The sequence below is a fragment of the Lissotriton vulgaris genome, chromosome 8 (genome assembly GCF_964263255.1).
Source record: "Lissotriton vulgaris chromosome 8, aLisVul1.2, whole genome shotgun sequence".
Classification (NCBI taxonomy): domain Eukaryota; kingdom Metazoa; phylum Chordata; class Amphibia; order Caudata; family Salamandridae; genus Lissotriton; species Lissotriton vulgaris.
Genome location: NC_141696.1, coordinates 55539643 through 55559634, shown reverse-complemented (window position 1 = coordinate 55559634; position 19992 = coordinate 55539643). Strand labels below are relative to the sequence as shown.

The following is a 19992-nucleotide window of genomic DNA, read 5'->3' as shown; positions in this document are numbered from 1 at the left end:
TATATTAAAGGCGGGGGTCACAAGAGTGACCTGGGGATTGGAAGACACCAGCACCGAGGTAGCAGGGTGATGAATACCGGGTGGGACAGGTGAATTAAAGGGGCACTTACAATTACAGTCAGAAACTGTCACTCGATTTATCCCACATTTCTTAATGCCACAGCAACCAGGAGTTTGGCTGATCTATGTATTGTTTGCTTGTGCATACAATAAAACAATATGCATATAAAAAATCCTTTGCGTTTCATACACTTCGACAGAAACTAGCACTGGCAAAGGGAATATATTTGGCATGCATTCTGAGTTATAGGAGAGACCAATTGGTTTGCCAAAGGCTATAAGCAGCAGCCGAGTGGTAGAATGAAATGAGTGGCCAGATGCCCTGAAAGGCAGAAGTGTCCCTTGTGGATTTCAGATGTGCTGACACCATGATACACACAGTCTAATGGTTCATTTATAGCTAAACTCACAAGACTTCAGCCATCTCATTCTGATCAGAAAAGGGACATGCCTGAGGCACTGACATCTTACGGCCAGACCCTCGCTAGAGTGCTGACAAACATTTGAAAAATATCTGCTAATAGTGCAAAAATATTATATATATATATAAAATGTGGAGCAAAATGGGTTCTTCCCACTTAATCCCCCTGGATGTGTTCCCTTTGACTAGACAGCTTTTATACTTTTACCATGAGTAAGTCTCACTACATGAGTCTCACTCAGAAAATTCAAGGTAAATTAACTGACATGGCTATTTGCCAGTGTCTGCCTTTCAAGAAAAGGCCACTCCTGTGCAGCTAGGAAAAGTGGGTCTGGGCTGATTAAAAGTACTCACACACAACAGACTACCATCCTGCGTTGCCTGGCATCTGCGCACGAATAGAATGTCACAGGAGAGACTCTTCTAGAGTCGATACTGGCTCGGGAAGGCCTTAAAATGTGAGCGGGTATTCACAGTCTAGGTCTGTAAGTGCTTACACTGGATTATACACCTCATAGGCACAATCTGTCCAAAAGTACAGTCTTGTTCTACTTAGGCCTAACAGAGTCCAGCATGGTTCCAATCTAGGCTAAGGACTCAGCCAGAGTGTAGATTTACAGTCTCTAATATTACTTTTGAGACTTGTATCTCGCAAACGAATCATCCCAACAAGGATCTCTCGGCACTTTTGGCGGCACAGTGCAAGCGGCTAGGACAGGAATTACAGCTTTAAAACAGCCAATTTTTCAATAGCTTCTTAAATTGTTCCAGACTGTATCATACATACACTCCTTACAGCAACTTAGGAATTGTCATATTTCCCTGGTTCGGTAATCGGGTTGTAGGCCTTTGTCATCCCCCCCTACTGAGCCAAATGAATTACTGTCCAGCAGGAGGCCTCCCACATAATAAATCCATTAACAGTGCCTGATCCAGTTACTGGGAAAGGAAGGGGTGGGGAGGACATCTGCACCTGTTAATTAGCTTGTCACACTGCGCCTGGGCTGGGACAGCCAAGGCCCACAGAACGATCGATCAATCAATCAATCAATAACATTTGTAAAGCGCGCTACTCACCCGCTGGGGTCTCAAGGCGCTGGGGTGGGGTGGGGGGGGGGGGGGGGGCTGCTACTGCTCGAAAAGCTGTGTCTTGAGTTGCTTCCTGAAGGAGAGATGGTCCTTGGTGAGTCGTAGGGGGTGGGGAGGATGTTCCAGGTCTTGGCCGCCAGGTAGGTGAAGGATCTTCCTCCGGTGGTGGTTCTGCGGATCCGTGGGACGAGGGCGAGGCTGGCGGAGCGGAGCTGGCGGGTTGGTGTGTAGAACGTGAGGCGGCTGTTGAGGTATTCGGGGCCCAAGTAGTGGAGAGCCTTGTGTAATTCGGTGAGGAGCGTGAACGTGATCCTCTTGCTGACAGGGAGCCAGTGCAGGTCCCTAAGGTGGGAGGAGATGTGACTGTGTCGGGGAATGTCCAGGACGTGTCGTGCTGAGGCGTTCTGGATGCGCTGAAGTCTTTTCTGTAGTTTGGCAGTGGTCCCAGCGTAGAGGGCATTACCGTAGTCCAGACGGCTGGTGACGAGGGCCTGGGTGACAGTCTTCCTGGTTGCAGTGGGGATCCAGCGGAAGATCTTACGGAGCATGCGGAGGGTGTTGAAGCAGGTGGAAGTAACAGCGTTAACTTGCCTGGTCCTCGTGAGGGTGGAGTCAAGGATGAAGCCCAGGTTGCGTGCATGGTGCGTGGGCTTGGGAGGGGAGCCCAGAGCAGGGGGCCACCAGGAGTCGTCGCAGGCGGAGATGGATGGGCCGAGGATGAGGACTTCCATCTTGTCTGAGTTCAGCACTCTTTGGGTTCTGTTGGAGAGGAAGGAGGTAATCCATTCCAGGGCCTTTCCTTGGATCCCGCCGTGGCTGAGGCGGGTTGTCAGGGTGCGGTGGCAGACCGTGTTGAACACAGCCGAAAGGTCGAGCAGGATGAGGGCGGCGGTTTCTCCGTTGTCGAGCAGGGTCCTGATGTCGTCGGTGGCTGCGATGAGGGCGGTCTTGGTGCTGTGATTCGCTCGGAATCCGGACTATGATGGGTCGAGGGAGCCGTTCGTCTCGAGGAAGGCTGTTTGTTGACGGCTTTCTCGATGACTTTTGCGGGGAAGGGGAGGAGCGCGATGGGGAGGAAGTTCTTGAGGTCTGTGGGGTCTGCGGTGGGTTTCTTCAAGAGGGCGCTGATCTCTGCGTGCTTCCAGCTCTCTGGGAATGTGGCGGATTCGAAGGAGTTGTTGATGATGTCCCGAAGTTTGAGTGCGATGATGGAGTCGGCTTTGTTGAAGATGTGGTGTGGGCAGGGATCGGCTGGGGAGCCCGAGTGGATGGTGTTCATCGTGTGGGTGGTGTCTTCCGTGCTGACCGGGGTCCAGGCGCGCAGGGTGGTGGGGGGGCGTAGGTTCGGCGCTGGGGTACGAGTTCAGGGCGCCAAAGCGGTCGTGTATGTCGACGATCTTACGGTGAAAGAAGGTGGCGAGAGAGTTGCAGAGGTCTTGTGAAGGCGTGATGTTGTTGCTGGAGTTGGGGTTGGAGAGCTCTTTCACGATGTTGAAGAGTTCCTTGCTGTTATGGGTGTTGTTGTCCAGTCGTTCTCTGAAGGATGACCTTTTGGTGGTGCGGATCAGCTGGTTGTGTTTGCGGGTGGCGTTCTTGAGGGCTGTCATGTTATCCGTTGACTGGTTGTGCCACCAGGCTTTCTCGAGGTCACGGCAGGACTTCTTGGAGTCTTTGAGATCGTTGGTGAACCATGCACGTTACCTGCTGTCCAGGTTGCTAGGAGGGTTTTTTAGTGGAGCAAGGGCATCGGCGCAGTAGGTGATCCACTGTGTGAGGTTGCGGGCTCCTTCGTTGGGGTCTGTGGTGTTGGTGGGAGGGTTATGGTTCAAGGAGGTGGTGAGTCAGATCCAAAGAAGGAGAGTTAGACCAAGCATAGGAGGGGCTTGCCTTTAAAGTTTAATGGCAAGGTATAAGGCAGCTGTGTCTGCAACGGGCAGAGCTGAGGTTCTCAGGGAAGCTCTTTCCACAGACTACTTAGTCTTCATATTGGATTGTCCACATCCTATTCCACGGTTTAAAACCCCAGATCAGCGAAAAGCTACAGCACTCCTCTAACAAATTGTCTGCAATTGAAATTGGGACAGTCCTTCGAGTCGGAGGACTGGCCAGTGTCTGCAGTCAAGAGGAGGAGGAGAGGAATGGATGGCTCGACCAGAGTAGGGCCCGGCCTGAAACTCTACTGTGCGACTCTGCATTCTCAGAGAAACTGGTCACCTTTGGGAGGAGCCTAGCGAGTCTACCGTTTGGCCTGAGGAGGCGGCGGCAGTGGATATGGCCTGGGGAGTGTGGTGAGCCGCCAGAGCAGACTCTACAACACCCTGTACACCATGGTGGTTGAATCTCTGTGCCTGGCAGTCTGACGAGTAGCCAAAGGAGGGTTACACTTGCCCAATGGTGTTGCTGACTGCTTCAGTTCGCTAAGGGCGAGTGCCTGGTGCAGCTTGTCATGGGAAGTGGGCCAGGACAAGGGTGAACTTTCAAGAAAAAGGTAGTGAAAGGTGCCAACCCAAATTGCGGGTCTCCTTCCAGAAGCACTGGAAGTTGAGCGCTTGTTGCAGTGCCTCAAACACCTGGCAGATGGGGCTGTACAACACAGATTTTAATGTGTAAACCGGCATGGGCCTAAAGGACTGGTGCCTGTGTATGGGGCAAAGAAGTGATACTCCCATGAGCAGATGAAGGTGCCTCGCAGCTCACATAGGGCTATGTCAAGTCCAACCGTATCCTGCACCAGCAAAAGGCAGACATTTGCTGAAGTACTGACATCATCCCAGCCCTTGGTTGAGGTGCATTCACCTACAGATGAGTCAGAACTTGGCCCTTTTAGTGCAGCTTACTCAACCAACCTCATCTTGCAAGTGATCCAATGATCCTGAGCCGCTCTCAAAACCAAGATGGGGGAAGTGAGGAGAGATATCGTACTTTTGCACCAAGATCTAAGAAACACAGTTGACAGGGTGACTGAGGCAGAAATTTGCAAAATATGAACTAGATGAGAAGGTGAAAAGGTTGAAGAACAGGGTGTTCCAACTGGCTGCCACTTCAAAAGAAAGGACAAACAGGGTTGATATTGCAAAACGCAGAGCCTGGTGCAATAACCTAGATTTCTTGGGCTACCCTGAAGGAGGAAGAGCAGTACTCTAGAACACTTTCTGGAATTATGACTCCACAGACCTCATTGGAAAATAGACCATCTGTTTGTTTTGTGCTTTTGCACTTGGTGCTAGGCCTCTTACCACTGCCAATATACGGCGACCATAGCATGTATCTGAGTCATAAAGACCAAGGCACAAACCAGAGAGCAGCTATGGAACTAGACCATCTCCTAGGACTCCTGTGAAATAATGATTTTCTCTGACGTTTTCTCAGACTGCCGCAACAGTGCAATTATCTCAACAAGTCAAACATAAGCTTCTCTACCCAGCAATCTTTAAAGCTAATTTCCAGACAAAATATTTCTTTTTTGTGACACTTTCGTTGGTCTGAGACTACATGTAGAAAAAGAGAAGCATCAATAACAATTCTAAGGCAGACCATTCAGAGTCCAACAGTCAGACCAACAGAGCGGGGTGTTTTGGTTCCGAGCTCCTACGTTACCTTTATGTGGGATAATTTTGGAACACTGGGAGAGGGAGTGGGAATGACTTGCTCTGAGGCCAGGGGGCATAGGTGTCTACCCAGGCTTGTAGCACAAAAGAGGTTGATCTTTGGTTTTGTACATCATTGGTTCTTATGTTACTCATTGCTGTGGGTATGGTTTCTTAATAGGCAACTCTGACTTAAGACAGAAACAAGAACACGACCACATTAATTCAGGACGCAGACAGGGAAACAATCCCATTCTGAACACAGAACATGAATGGGCTCTTAAAATCAAGATGGGGCATTGCTGCAGACTAAATGTCGTGGCATAGATACCCTTATGCTTCAAGAGTCCCTGGGTGCTGTTACTTTCGTCGAGTGCTTCGACGGTAATGCTCCCTTCGAGGACTTTGTTTCACTCTTTCGAGTGTCGGTCGAGTGTCTGGGGGTCGTCTACTCTCTTACCTCCTTCGACATTTTCTTTTGGACTTTGACGACAGTGCAGTCCTCCCGCCCTTCTGCAATGCTGTCTTCCCAATGGAGAGGCCCAAGTCTCGGAGCGATAGAGGTGGACCCTGTCCCTGCATGGTGTAGTTCGCCCTTCTATGCCTCTCTCTTACTCTGAGGGTCTTGGGTGTGAACGTCGAGCACGCGTTGCAGTCCTCGCTGTTGTGGTCGAGCGGCTGGTAGAGATTACAGACTGGATGCTGGTCCTTCTGCGTGTATTTGTGGTGGCAATTGGTGCAAAACTTCAAAGGGGTTTCGTCCATTCCTGAGCTCAGGGAGCCCCCTGTGTGCGCATTCTCAGGTGAACGTCGAGATCTCGTGAATAAATTCTTCTCCTTCGTAGTCCCAGATGCCTGACTTGTAGTCGGGTGTGATGAAAACCTTAGATTTCGTCGATTTTCTCAATTTCCGTTGATTCCTTTTCCAAAAACTCTGGAACTCTTCGGTAACGATCCAGACCCAACAGCGGAAAAAAGAATCTGAAGATGGCGACCAAAGGTGGGAGCTTCCGGAGGAAGAGCGTCAATGTCACATCACGAAGGACACCAAATGGTGGTATGTCAACGCCCACCTGGGCCAAGAAAACAACAAAAAAAAAAAAGAAGAAAAAAGTCTACAATTCCGGACCCAATCACTAGATGGCGGAATAATGCCCAGCATAGTGAATTCAGAAAGATTCATGCTGCAAAACCATATTTTCTCTACAGTGTGAGGATCACAATGTCAGTCTGGAGAGCGTTCAAAGCCGGTGGTAAAGAGAACCAGCAATAGAACCATTGCAAAAATAAGGAAAGACAGGCAAGGTGAAATGGTGACAGCGAAATCAGAAATTCTGACCCATGAAGGGAATTACTGAACAAAGCCCAATCAACTCCTCCTTACGAGAGAGTCCATCAAAATGCAGTATTGTCAACTGCTTTTGGGAGAGGCCTAACCGCATCTCAAAGTAGGCTCAATGATCATGGAGATAAAGCAAGCAATGCTTGGCTGGCTCAGCCCATTAGAGAGCTAAAGGTGGTCAATTTGAAATGGCCGAAAGTTAAAACCAACAGATTCTCCGGCCACAGCAGGAAAATTCTCCAATACTAAGATTGCCTTTATAGTCTGGGGGCATGAAGTAGGAAGATGGCCCTAGAGCACTTCATTATACGCCTTCCGGTGAAAGCCATATCTGATATGTGCAGATACTGACTGGCCTGGAAGATCGTGTTGAGGGAATAACTCCCATCACATATGGCAACTCTGCTGGGGGGCGCGGAAAGGGGCATTTCCAATTCATTGTGGAACAATTAGGATTACTTTAATTCTAGTTCCCTTGTTAACTGCAGCATTGCGATGCGTTGACTCATTATCTGATCAATCGAAGCAACCTCCCAGAATTTAGCCCATAGGTGCAAAGCTCACCATGACTGCACTAACAAAAAGATATCTCGAATTTACAGAACATTAGTGATACATGTGCCTTGTATATTTCTATACCTTGGGTGTATGGGAGACTGATTGAAGTATGTTGGAAGACAGAGTGGCAAGGCTGTATTAATTTTACTGTCAACAAATCTCAAGAAAATATAGTTCTTATTTAACAGCAAAAAAATGACAAAAATACAAAACAAAAAGGATGAAGAGCACAAAGAAAAACGATTGGCAATTACTAGCCAACTAGCCTGGTCAATTAGGCGAATATTTTTTTCTGGGAATATGCACATGTTCAGGCAAAATACTGCCACTTAGTGCAAGAGTACCAATGGCAGAAGTGGGCTCGCTGTCCAATGCCTCATGTTGTAATGATGGACAGAAGCAACGCTGACAGCTGAACTGGCTAATAAATTCAAAGGGCTGACCAAAAGCAGATAAAAGTGTGCTTCTAAAAAAATGCATTTGTGGTTGTTTTGATTATATGAAGCCGACAAAACAGTAAAACAGTCTCTCTAAGCCAGACCTAAAGTGCATAGATCACGGTTATTTAAAATACATATCAATACTTCAGGCACAACAGGGTGGTACACAGTCATGATGAGGACTCTATAAAAGACGACTCCTATGGATGTCGAATCATGTCTACACCATGTGGGAGACACACAAATATTAACAGGTCATATTAGAAACAATAAATATAAGTCCAACATGTACTGAACAAAACACTCATGTCATAGGAGTCCACGTCAATAGGAAATCTTCCATTATTGGTAACAGGGCATTCAAAACCAAATGACCACAACTTTTCCTCTCCATATCACAACAGAAATTATGAGGACCATGACCAAAGAATCACACACAAAAAAGAGATTTGTATACATATTCTGAAAATACTGTCTTAACCAGTAAAAAAGGAGTCTAAAGCTTAACAGCATTGTGATGGGTACTGTTTGCACTTCCACATTCTAAAGTGATGGATCAAATGTATACCTTTATGGGAACCATTAGGTTTCATCCTATACTGTACAACCCAAGGTGTCTAAAATCACATACCCCCTTACGGGATTAAAATAGCCCTAGGGTAAAAGACAAAATCTTGACAGCTTCGACATGCCTCTTAGTGTGGCACGTGGAAGGTCATCTGGCACACAAAGAACCTGCTGAAACCTAAACAGTTACTAGCCACCATAATCTCACAGGGGCTACAAGATTAAAAGTATTGCTCCAACAAATATAATTCTCTAGTCACCAACTTTATTCTGAAGACTCAAGAAAACTTCAGGTTCTACAGAAAAAAATCCAAATTGGTACACAGCATGCCAAAATATTTGTTAGAAATTGAATAAATATCAATGACTAACAAGTGAAAGAGAAAGGATTACACTGGAGGTTTACAGAATGAACTATTTTTGCTCTTCCTAACAGCATATGTATAGGTTTTCATTATTTAAACAAAAAGACATTTTAAACCATACACTTGTTTTAAATTAATTATCAATAGGAAAGACTGAAAATTGATTTAGGAGAAAACCACGTGTTTTATAGCCCTGGTGAAATGCTGAGTATTTATGAAAACCAAGCCACCTCTATACCCGCAGCAGGTGTCAGCTTGACTCAAGTAGTATACGCTTATCAGCGGAGGTTTGGTTATTATTGGAGATATTCCAACATTACGGAGTGAGCTCTACTGCGATACAGATTCTGTATTCATTGTAAAACCTCTTACCTTGGGCCGAACATGACGAATGAGGTTCCCCTCCTCAGTACGCTCCAGATAATCAATCCATCGCTCATCCATCATATAATAGAAGTAGACGTCACTGCCATCCTCTCCATCTTCGCTCTCCTCCTCCCCTTCATCCTCTCCTCGCACGCCAGAGCGATCAGACTCTTCCGACTCATCCTCCTCTTCCTCCCCCCAAACGGCCTGAATCTCTGACTCTTCTTCCTCCTCTCTGCCCGTGCCTCTGGAATGTTCCTGCACAAAAAAGAAGGAATACATCAGATACAAGTGTCAAGGGTTTGATCTGTCTTGCCTGACCTAAGAACAAAGTGATCCAATCTCCTAGACAGGAGAGCTGCACACTAGGAGATGGATCCATTAACCTGAATGTAGATAAGGAGTCATTGCACCAACTTTCTGAGAGGCAAGTTCTAGAAATACTGAGTGTGCACATTCCCAGCACTGATCTCCTAGCATAAGATTTTGGTGACTGGTAAAAAAGGAGAAAAAGTATCCAAAACCTTAAATCCTAACATTTAACAGAAAAAAATACAAGCCTTGGCACACGCATTTTGCTGAGCGCTACAAATACTGTCTACAAAAGTGAGGAGTCCAACCCAAGACCTCAAACAATACCCCCTAAGTTCCTTGTTTTTGTGAACCATTATGGGTTCAGAGTAATTTGGATGAGCTCACTTCTATGCTGTTTTCAATCTCTAGAGCGCGACCAGGAACACTGGACGTAAAGGACTATATAGGACGACTGATACTGTATAACTAGAAGAGGTGTCAAACGTATAATACATGCAATAAATTCAATAATCATGAATTCTTTTTCCCACAATGTTTTGATCTGAAACATGGGGAACACATAAAATGTATTTTTCAGCAATCAGTCTCTGAGCATTATAGTGTATTTGAAAAACCATAAACATTTTAAAAAATGTTGTTACTTACTGCGCTGCTCCCTACTTAAATTCGCAATTTTCAAGAAACAATGTGCACACTACATAAAACACCCAATGTAATCAACTTACTTTCTTCAATCAGGACTTTACACAAGTATTTGTAGCAAAAATTTGCCTTCCATGTAGATGGCTGAAAATGATAGTTGTAAAAACACTCGGCCATGCATGCAAGACATGGTTTAAAAGAAGAATAACATCTCCACTAATGCCACACTTGTTAACCTAAATTGAGAAGTTATTCTTTTTAGTACAGGCAAAAAAACACCGAAACATAAAACATACATAACAGTTTGTGATTTATGGTCCAATAATGCGATCTCGGGGTTCTGGTCAGAACAAACTCTCGAAATTACAGCAGCTAATCAATACAGTGCCTGTCAGCTGCCACATTAAATATTATGAAACAAGAGCTGGAAAGACCTGAAAAATTAATACGCCTCTCAAAACAAAGACCGGAAAACCATTTAAACAATAAAAGGTGAAGATTTTGAGCGATACTAAAACCGCTGATGAGGTGCATGCGCTACTAATTTTAAGAGCAACTTGGTGAAACTTCAGCGCTACCCTTGAAGAGAAAGCGGTGGTGCAGTCCATGCATTGCTCACCTGCCTCTGAGGCCATGTCAACTCAGTGGTCTTGGATTCCTCTTTTCACAATACAATAAATGTAGTATTCACACAACTGAAGGTGTGCCAGAAAAGAACATAGCATGACCATTAAAGACACACATCACAGGAGCAATAAGACCAATGATGCACATGACCAGGGCCCATTAGCTTTAAGGAATGAGGTACAATCAAGAACAATGAGCAAGCCGTAATATTAGCCAGCAAATAAGGCCAGTTGGGGTCATGTCAGATTAAGGGACCATCAGGAGCACCATCATCTGGCCAACAGCGGTCATGGGAAATGCTGAATCCGCTGGATTGATGGAATGAGCAGGTGTGTGAAACAGCACAGTACCTGCCTAGCCACACTCCCAGACCTGCAGTTTGGAAAAGGCAGTATTATTTAAGACTGATGAAACACGCTGCAGAGAGCTGAGCAGTAACAGCAGGTAATACTTGGGTTTTGGAACATATCTTTCCTTTAAGGGTTCCGGAGAAGAGTGCTACTCGTCGCAAAAACCGCTTCAACGCCTCGTCAGGGGTAGTAACTGCTATATAAATGTAATTGCAATGCAATCTTGCTTTCAGCATGTATAGTGCTTAATGTTTGTTCAATGCAGCTCTGCAGATACAGCAGTGGTGTAGGCCTCGCAGGACAGCAAGTCAAGCAGCGCATGCTGCAGTCAACCAGTGCCACTGGGACTCCTTTCCAGTCAGGCAAATCCTCTGCTACTTCTTGCTCCCTCCTGCCACAGTTGACCAGTCTTCGACGTGCCTCAGCCAACTAAAAAACAGCAGTTATTCAAGCAACTAGAGGTAATTCGGTACATAATCTGCTCTACAGAATTGACACTTTTTATAATCATACCTTTGCAGGAATACACAAAGTGTCTTGTTCTTGACTTCTACTGGCATGGTAGTTAAACTGGGTGCAGTGTAGAGAAGATTGGAGGAGACCTTTCTTGGTTCGGGGAGCAGAATGGAGGATGGTCACAATAAATGCGATATCTACTGGACTTGGAGGACTCATGCTAGTAGTCACTGTTAATAGCACAGAAGCACTTAAGGTGTTAAAAGATTTTCCAAGTCACTTTAAGACCTGCTTTTTTGAACACTAGAAGAGCACTGACTCATAGCATGCTTCCTTTCAAGTTAAATTACGGTTTCTGCAGCAGACACTTTCCTCCCACTCGACAACCACACATATGCTAACTCAAGGGTCTCTCACCTCAGCTCTGGAACCTAAATGAGTGACTACCAAGCAGAACAATTTACACTGCATGGATGCCCCAGAAATGTGCTACAGTTAGTAATGAAGATCCATCTATAGAAGACAACAGTGGGAAGAAGTAGGGAAGAAGAAGGGATCTGTCAAATAGGAATACAAGGGCTGATTGGCTTCATTTCAGCAAAGGAGTGGACCAGCTGCATTCAGGAAGCACATACGAATTGAAGGGCAATTTATAGGAGTGACTTATAAACTGCTGTTAAGAGGCAAACATTTTTTATTTAGAATTACTGTGGGTTGAAGCTCATCTCGATCAATCATTAAACAGCAGGACAGGTGCACAAATAAAAAGACTCTGCCCGCAGCCCAGCCTGGAGTTGGATAGGGATCTATGTTTACAATAGGCTCTACAAAGAACTTCAAAAACCTCAGTCCAGGATTTCACAGCAGAAAAATCACTCTGCCTTCTTTCTATTCAGATTAAGAACTTTCTCCATGCTATACGACATGAAACTTCTAACCATGTCTTCGGCCATGAAACTTATGATATTGGAGTGCTTGTCCATTTCTCATGGTTTAAGCGCAATCAGAAAACTAAGAGGAAGCCAGAGGGACACAGCCTTTGGTCCCCCCATACTTCAAAATATCAATTGTTGGGAGTAGGTTTGTGTGTTAATTACTATACTGCGAGCAGCCTTCCCCTTCAGGTTGTGTGGGAAGATGCACATTTATACCGCTTTGATGTTCTCCTAAATGCGATGTAAGTGAATGTTTGTGATGTTTCAAGATTGTTTTAGAAACAACCATACACAAATGTAATTCATGTGGAGGAATTTATTTTTCAGCGGCTCCAGCCGCAGGCCTGTCCAACTGCTTCTCAATTGAGGGGGCGCACATCGTGTCCCCAGAGGCAGACCTAGGCCTGGGGCGCCTCCTCGACCTCTCCTGGCAAGGGAGTTCAATTACCACGAAAGGGATGCTATTTTACAGATGGCGAGGGCGGCCCCGCCAATAGTCATCGGCAATAGCAAGGTTACATTCGCAGCTTCCTGGAGGTGACGCGTGCCCTGAGAGATCAAGACAAAAGTACCTTATGATGTTCCCAGCCAAGCTACGGATTGAATCGGAGGGTAAACTATGGTTCTTCACTCGGTCTGAGGACGCTTGGGACTGGCTTGAAGGCAGGAGAACTGTTGGCTAGAGATCCCACAGGTCGGCGGGCGGAACTGGAGGCCCTGGCGGCCGAGGAAATCGGCAGGGGTCACCGACAGTTAATGAATCGACAACTCAGAGCCCGCAAGGGTGAGGTTCACGGCACTGCAAGTATGAGTGCCGGCCATTGGAGGTGGAGGACCTCCTCACGCCTTACACACAGACGACGACTGCCTTTGACTGCATAACTCCGCATTTTTTCCTGTTTGTTGTGTATTGTGCTTACATGGACCCTCTATTGATGGCTACCTTGTTATGGGAGAGTTGATGTAGTTGCCAAGTTACCGTAACAGGCTCATGGTGATGGTTTACGATATTTACTCCGGAGTTAACTGACTGAGGGGGTCAGGGCTTAGTTACAGTTGCTCTAGGGAGTGGGGTTGTTTCACGTTCCCCGAGCGGTTAAGGGTGGGCGACAGGCACTTTGCAAGTTGGGGGAGGCGGGAGGTTCTTTTCCCGTCAAGCATGGGGGCAGGGAGGGGGGACGGCGTTGGGGCTTGAGGGGTGCATGGGGAAGGTTGTTCTTTTTATTTTGTACATGGTACTTGTACAATGTTGTTTCTTGCTGTGTTTCAAGTAGTAATGTACACTGAGCCTATACCACATCAATATCTCACCTCTGGTCTCCACTCGCATAACTTGCTTCAGTCCTTGTGGTCAGGGGACGCAATTTCCATTCCTGTGTTCGTACCCGCTCAATGGCGGGTAGCACCCTGCATATGGTGTTCTCATACTCGCACACATCGCATTACATCCTCGCCAAGGGGTTGCAGCAGCTGCTTAATGCGTCCATTACCAGATCTTCAACACTACATTACGAATATGCTACTTACTAGTATGCATCTGTTCTTGGCATGTAGGGCTGCTGACATTCATATCTGTGCATAGATCGCCGCCTAGTGTTGGGTCCGGATGATTGCACATTGTTGTCCTGGAAGAGTCTTCGAAGTATCACGAGATAGGTGGCTCCTCCCCTGGACTACAGTGCGCATGGGCATCGACTCCATCCCCAGATTGTTTTTAGCCATTGTGGCCAAGATGGAGTGAAACTTAGTGAATGATGACCATGCTATGAGTATATATGTGAATACTGCAGCTGCTACAGGCGCCGGGGAGGAGGGCGGGCAATATGAATGTCAGCAGCCCTACATGCCAAGAACAGATGCATACTAGTAAGTAGCATATTCGGTTCGAGGCATGTGGGCTGCTGAATTCATATCTGTGCATAGAATACATAGCAGTCCCTCCATTAGCGGCGGCCGCCCGTGCCAGCTGCAGCAGTTTGGAAAAGTGTCTTGAGAACAGCCTGCCCTACAGCTGCCTGCTGTTTGGAGTGCACATCAACACAGTAATGCTTAGTAAATGTGTGTGTGGTAGACCATGTGGCTGCTCTACATATGTCCTCTAAGGGAATGTTTCCAAGGAAAGCCATAGAGGCCCCCAACTTTCTGGTGGAGTGGGCTCTTGGTGGAATGGTAAGAGTGCGTTTTGCTTTTGCATAGCAGATCTGGATACATTTAACGATCCACCTAGCAATACCAACCTTGGAAATAGGGTTACCTTTGTGGTGTGGCGCAAAGGCGACAAAGAGCTGCTTAGTTTTTCTAAAATCCTTGGTCCTATCAATGTAATACATTAGGGCCCGTTTAACATCAAGGGTGTGGAGCATCCGCTCCGCCAGTGACTCAGGATTTTGAAAGAAAACAGGTAATTCGATTGTTTGGTTGATGTGGAACTGAGACACAACCTTGGGCAGAAACTTAGGGTTAGTGCGGAGCACCACCCTGTTGGAATGAATTTGGATAAATGGCTCTTGGATTGTGAGGGCTTGCAATTCACTAACCCTCCGTAGCGATGTAATTTCTACGAGGAAAGCCACTTTCCATGTCAAGAACTGAATCTCGCAGGAATGCAGTGGTTCTAAGGGAGGACCCATCAGACTGGTAAGAACCACATTGAGGTTCCACTCAGGAGCTGGTGGAGTCCGTGGCGGAATGACTCTTTTGAGGCCTTCCAAAAATGCTTTGATGGCAGGCACCTAGAAAAGTGAAAGGTGTTGTCTATTTTGGAGATACGCTGCCATTGCAGACAGGTGAATGCGAATGGAAGTATAGGCCAGATTACACTTGTACAGATGGAACAGGTAACAGATGATGTTCTGAATAGAAGCATCCAGCGGGTTAATGCTGTGGTTCGCACAATAAATGACAAACCGCTTCCATTTTGCCGCGTAGCAGGCTCTAGTAGTGGGCTTCCTCGCCTCCCGAATGATGTCCATGCAATTGGGAGGTAGGTTCAGGTAGCCAAACTCTAGGACTTCAGGAGCCAGATTGCCAGGTTGAGCTGTTGCGGATCTGGGTGCTGAATGTCGCCATGGCTCTGCGTCAGAAGGCTGGGTGTGAGATGTAGCCTTTGATGCGGTACCACGGACAGTTCTAGAAACGTGGTGTACCATGGTTGGCGAGCCCACGGAGCAACCAGGATGAGAGTCATCGAGTGCTGCCTGAGTTTGCGTGCCACCAGCGGAATCAGAGGTGCTGGGGGAAAAGCGTACGCAAATTTGCCTGACCAGTTCATCCAGATCGCATTGCCCTGCGACAGTGGGTGCGGGAACCTGGCGGCGAAGCTTTGGCATTTTGCGTTCTCCTTTGTGGCGAACAGGTCTATCTCAGGATGACCCCACCTTTGGAAGTACGGCCGGAGTACTGATGGATGTATCTCCCACTCGTGCATCTGGTGACTGTGCCTGCTGAGCAGGTCCGCCATCTGATTGTCTTTGCCCGGGAGATGCTCTGCCATGAGGAAGATGTTCCTCTGAATGGCCCACTTCCACATGCTCTGAGCCAGATGAAACGTAAACGTAACAGGGGAAACCCAATAAACCCTTGTAGGCTTGGGCAATGGTTATTTCAAGTCAAAGGAGTGCTACAAGGGATTTGTTTCTATAATGTTAAAACTCAGTTGGGAGTCGTATCAATAGTATCAACCTCCTGTGTAACAAGTATCACATATTTACTGCAATAGAGACCAATCTTATGGAAGGCAAAGGAGACACGGAGAGGTGAAATCTGTTCTTCACAAAGTTTTATATTGATTCAGTAAAGTGAATTTCGAGTCAAAATATGGGGAGACATACATAAAAAGCAAGAAAGAAGTGAAAAGGGGTATATATCACTTCACCACATCAATTCACAACTTGAACATCAACTCCAATCAAATTATAACAACAACCAAAAGAAATCAATTAGTAATGGTTGTATGCTTGTGCCCAAGCAACAGTAAAGGAGATGATGTAGCTGTCGACGTTTCGGTCTTCTATTGCTGCCGTCGTCAAGACCATCATCAGGACCATGAAGTTCATTTGCAGGTAAAAAAACCCCCTAAGTTAAAACAATAAATGTTACATTATTACATTTCCTACAACAATTAAAAAGGCAGAGTAATACCTGATTTACAATTCTCACGTGTATCTAAAATAAACAATATGCAACAACAGATAATCCATATGTAGTACCCCTTCCTGGTACTACTTGGATAATAGCTTAAAAAACAAACCTAAAGAGTGTTTGCAGTTATTTACAATGGTTTTCATACTTCCAAAAGATCTACAGACATGGGAAAATTGGGCCCCATTGTTCCTGGTGTTCTAATTAAATGACACGTAGCATTCTACATTTAATGGTTGCTTAACGGAGTGAAACACTTGATAGAGAGTCATTTTTATCAACTCTGTTCTAAACTGTTTTTAGAAATTTAGCTGAAAAGTTAAAAACTCGTAGCTACAGCACATATTTATATAAAATGCATTCCTTTCAATGTCTTTGAAAAAACATTGCTGAGCAATTATGTGTCTACATTGCTTTTCATTGGTTGTCTATAGAAAACATTGCAATTTGTATCTATTACATTCAGCGATATTATGCTAGTACATTTTCTCACATGGCAAAGAACATTTTTTGGTATTGTTTATCACCTGAAAATTCCAGTAATACTGTTTTCTTGTGGAATTCAGTATGTTAAAAACGATTCTGAAGAAAGAAAGAAGAGTGGCTATAAGTATCCGAATTTATGATTAATCACAAGAAAGGGGGGGGGGGGGGGGGGGGTTTAGAGACCTACCTCATTCGAAGCGTGTGTGGTATCAGTGATCTTGTAAATTCATACAACTGAGATATAAGGCCAATTGGTTGAAATCTGCAAAGATAATACCAAGCGTTTTACGATTCTGGATGACTTGTAGGGGTTTTAAGGCGGAGGCATCATTAAATAACTGCTTCATAAATAGGGATCTTTATAATGACATCTATAATTTTTCAATGGGGTTAGAGAGACTCTGGCGCACTCGAGGTGCTACCGTAATTACCGGCAAGTACAGAGTGTGTGAGTCTCCCATGGATGTTAAGCAATCACAGGTAGCAGAACTGTTCTTTATCCGCATCATGGCTCAGTCATTTAGCAAGGGCCAAGTTCCGTTTACATTGGCAGAACCTGATGGCTAAAAACATTGTTAGGTATTATTCAGGAAAAAGGAGACTGGTTTGGAGCAACCATGTCTCCTGAAAACGGTAGTTCGAAATAGCGCTAAACTGGTGTGTTTAGCAGAGTCGTTCACACATTGTTAGTTATTATTTGGAAACAGGAGACTGGCTTGGAACAGCCATGTCTCCCAAAAACGATACTTCGTAATAGCGCTAAAGAAGTATCTATACTGAGACGGCAGAGTCGTTCTCACTCGAACAGGGAGACATGCATGCTTGCTTACTTGAAATTCAGAACCGATGGCAGAGTATCTTCGGGTCACGTCGCGAACAGTCAGTGTCGGCCATGGTTCAAAGACCGGTGGTTTATAAAGCCGGCAGGGAGGTATAATAGAGGTAGGACTTCTATCAGCATGATGCTGACTTGAATAGTTCACTAAAGAAAGGACTACAATTGCCGCGAAAGTGGCGGCCATCTTGTAGGTTCATATGTCAAGTTGTCATTGTTAAAAATTAAACATTACATGTTGTTAAAAATGAGCGGTTGTTAACAAAAACATATAAATGTGGAAGTATAAATGTTTATAGCCGCACTTTAGTGGTTAGCTTGATCGTAATGGCTCATAAGCGAGGTTCTAAACAGGTTATCAAAACAACTAGGAATCGAAGGTGTCAAACAAATACCAATTAGACAATTCTTAAAAATGCATTTAACACAACTTAACTAAATTATACAGATCAGAGAGTAGTGTGAATCAATGCCAACCTAGAGAAAAAAAAAAAAAAAAAAAAAAAAAAAAAAAAAAAATTCAGAAAGACCTAAGTAAGGCATGCCAACGCATGCCACTCAGTGCTAGAATTGAGTCCCTGTTTGACTGATTCAGCTGTACAGATCCAGCGTTGTTCTTTAAGTGTTAGTAGGTGGTCTACATTAGGTTGTCTGATTGTTGGTTTAACTACCTCCACAACCCACCACGTTAGGTCATTTTCATTATGTTGTTTTGCTAAGAAATGGTCCACTAACGGAGCATTTTCGGTATGGCACCGTATCCTTGATTGGTGTTGGAGAATGCGTTTTTTTACAGGTTGAGTTGTTTTCCCCAGATACCTGAGGCCACAAGGACACTCTATGCAATATACAACATTGGTTGTGTTGCAATTAGAGAACGTTTTGAGAACAAAGTTTCTGTTGTTCAGTGAGAATTGTTTGATATTTTTAGTGGTGTTACAAGCTGTACAATGATTGCACTTATAGTGACCAATAAGTGGACTCAATTGTCTCATGTTCTCTACTGTTTGGCAGTCCTTATTCTGATATGCATGGACGAGTCTGTCCCTCAGATTCCTTCCTCTTTTAAAGGCGAACATTGGTTTTTCAACCAGTTCTGGTAGGTCTGAGAGTAAAGTCCAGTGTTTGGATATCAATTTCTTGATAGAGTTACTGTGTGTGCCAAATGTAGTAACACAAACAAGTTTAGATTCAGTTGTCTTCTCTTTGACTTGGAGTAATGAACTACGTTCATTGTACCATGCTCGTTTAAGTGAACGTTTCAAGAGTCTATTTGGGTAACCGCGTGCCAACAATTTGAGCTTCAAGAGATTGGCTTCTCTGAAATAGTCAATCCGTCTAGAGCAGTTTCTCCGTAAACGCAGAAACTGCCCGAACGGGAGACCATCCCTAAGGGCTTGTGGGTGACAGCTATTGTATTTTAACAGAGTGTTCTTGGCTGTCGGCTTGGTGAATAAGGTAGTGTAGAGAGTTTTATTTTCATTTACCTTAATGGAGATATCCAAAAAGTCCATACTGGCATTGTTAAAGGCTATGGTAAACTGTAAATTATTGTTTCTGGAGTTAATCCAGTTATGAAACAACTCAACCTGTAAAAAAACGCATTCTCCAACACCAATCAAGGATACGGTGCCATACCGAAAATGCTCCGTTAGTGGACCATTTCTTAGCAAAACAACATAATGAAAATGACCTAACGTGGTGGGTTGTGGAGGTAGTTAAACCAACAATCAGACAACCTAATGTAGACCACCTACTAACACTTAAAGAACAACGCTGGATCTCTACAGCTGAATCAGTCAAACAGGGACTCAATTCTAGCACTGAGTGGCATGTGTTGGCATGCCTTACTTAGGTCTTTCTGAATTTTTTTTTTTTTCCTTAGGTTGGCATTGATTCACACTACTCTCTGATCTGTATAATTTAGTTAAGTTGTGTTAAATGCATTTTTAAGAATTGTCTAATTGGTATTTGTTTGACACCTTCGATTCCTAGTGGTTTTGATAACCTGTTTAGAACCTCGCTTATGAGCCATTACGATCAAGCTAACCACTAAAGTGCGGCTATAAACATTTCTACTTCCACATTTATATGTTTTTGTTAACAACCGCTCATTTTTAACAACATGTAATGTTTAATTTTTAACAATGACAACTTGACATATGAACCTACAAGATGGCCGCCACTTTCGCAGCAATTGTAGTCCTTTCTTTAGTGAACTATTCAAGTCAGCATCATGCTGATAGAAGTCCTACCTCTATTATACCTCCCTGCCGGCTTTATAAACCACCGGTCTTTGAACCATGGCCGACACTGACTGTTCGCGACGTGACCCGAAGATACTCTGCCATCGGTTCTGAATTTCAAGTAAGCAAGCATGCATGTCTCCCTGTTCGAGTGAGAACGACTCT

General features: G+C 45.0%; 1 protein-coding gene across 2 annotated transcripts in view; it reads right to left on the bottom strand.

The window, feature by feature from the left end:
* LOC147693373 (F-box/WD repeat-containing protein 7-like) overlaps positions 1 to 19992 on the bottom strand; it is a 413361-nt gene that overhangs the window by 243787 nt on the left and 149582 nt on the right. For both annotated transcript variants that reach the window (XM_086933689.1, XM_086933690.1), the window contains exon 3: positions 8802 to 9053. In XM_086933689.1, the coding sequence (XP_086789815.1) occupies positions 8802 to 9053 (252 nt within the window). The remainder of the gene's footprint in view (positions 1 to 8801; positions 9054 to 19992) is intronic.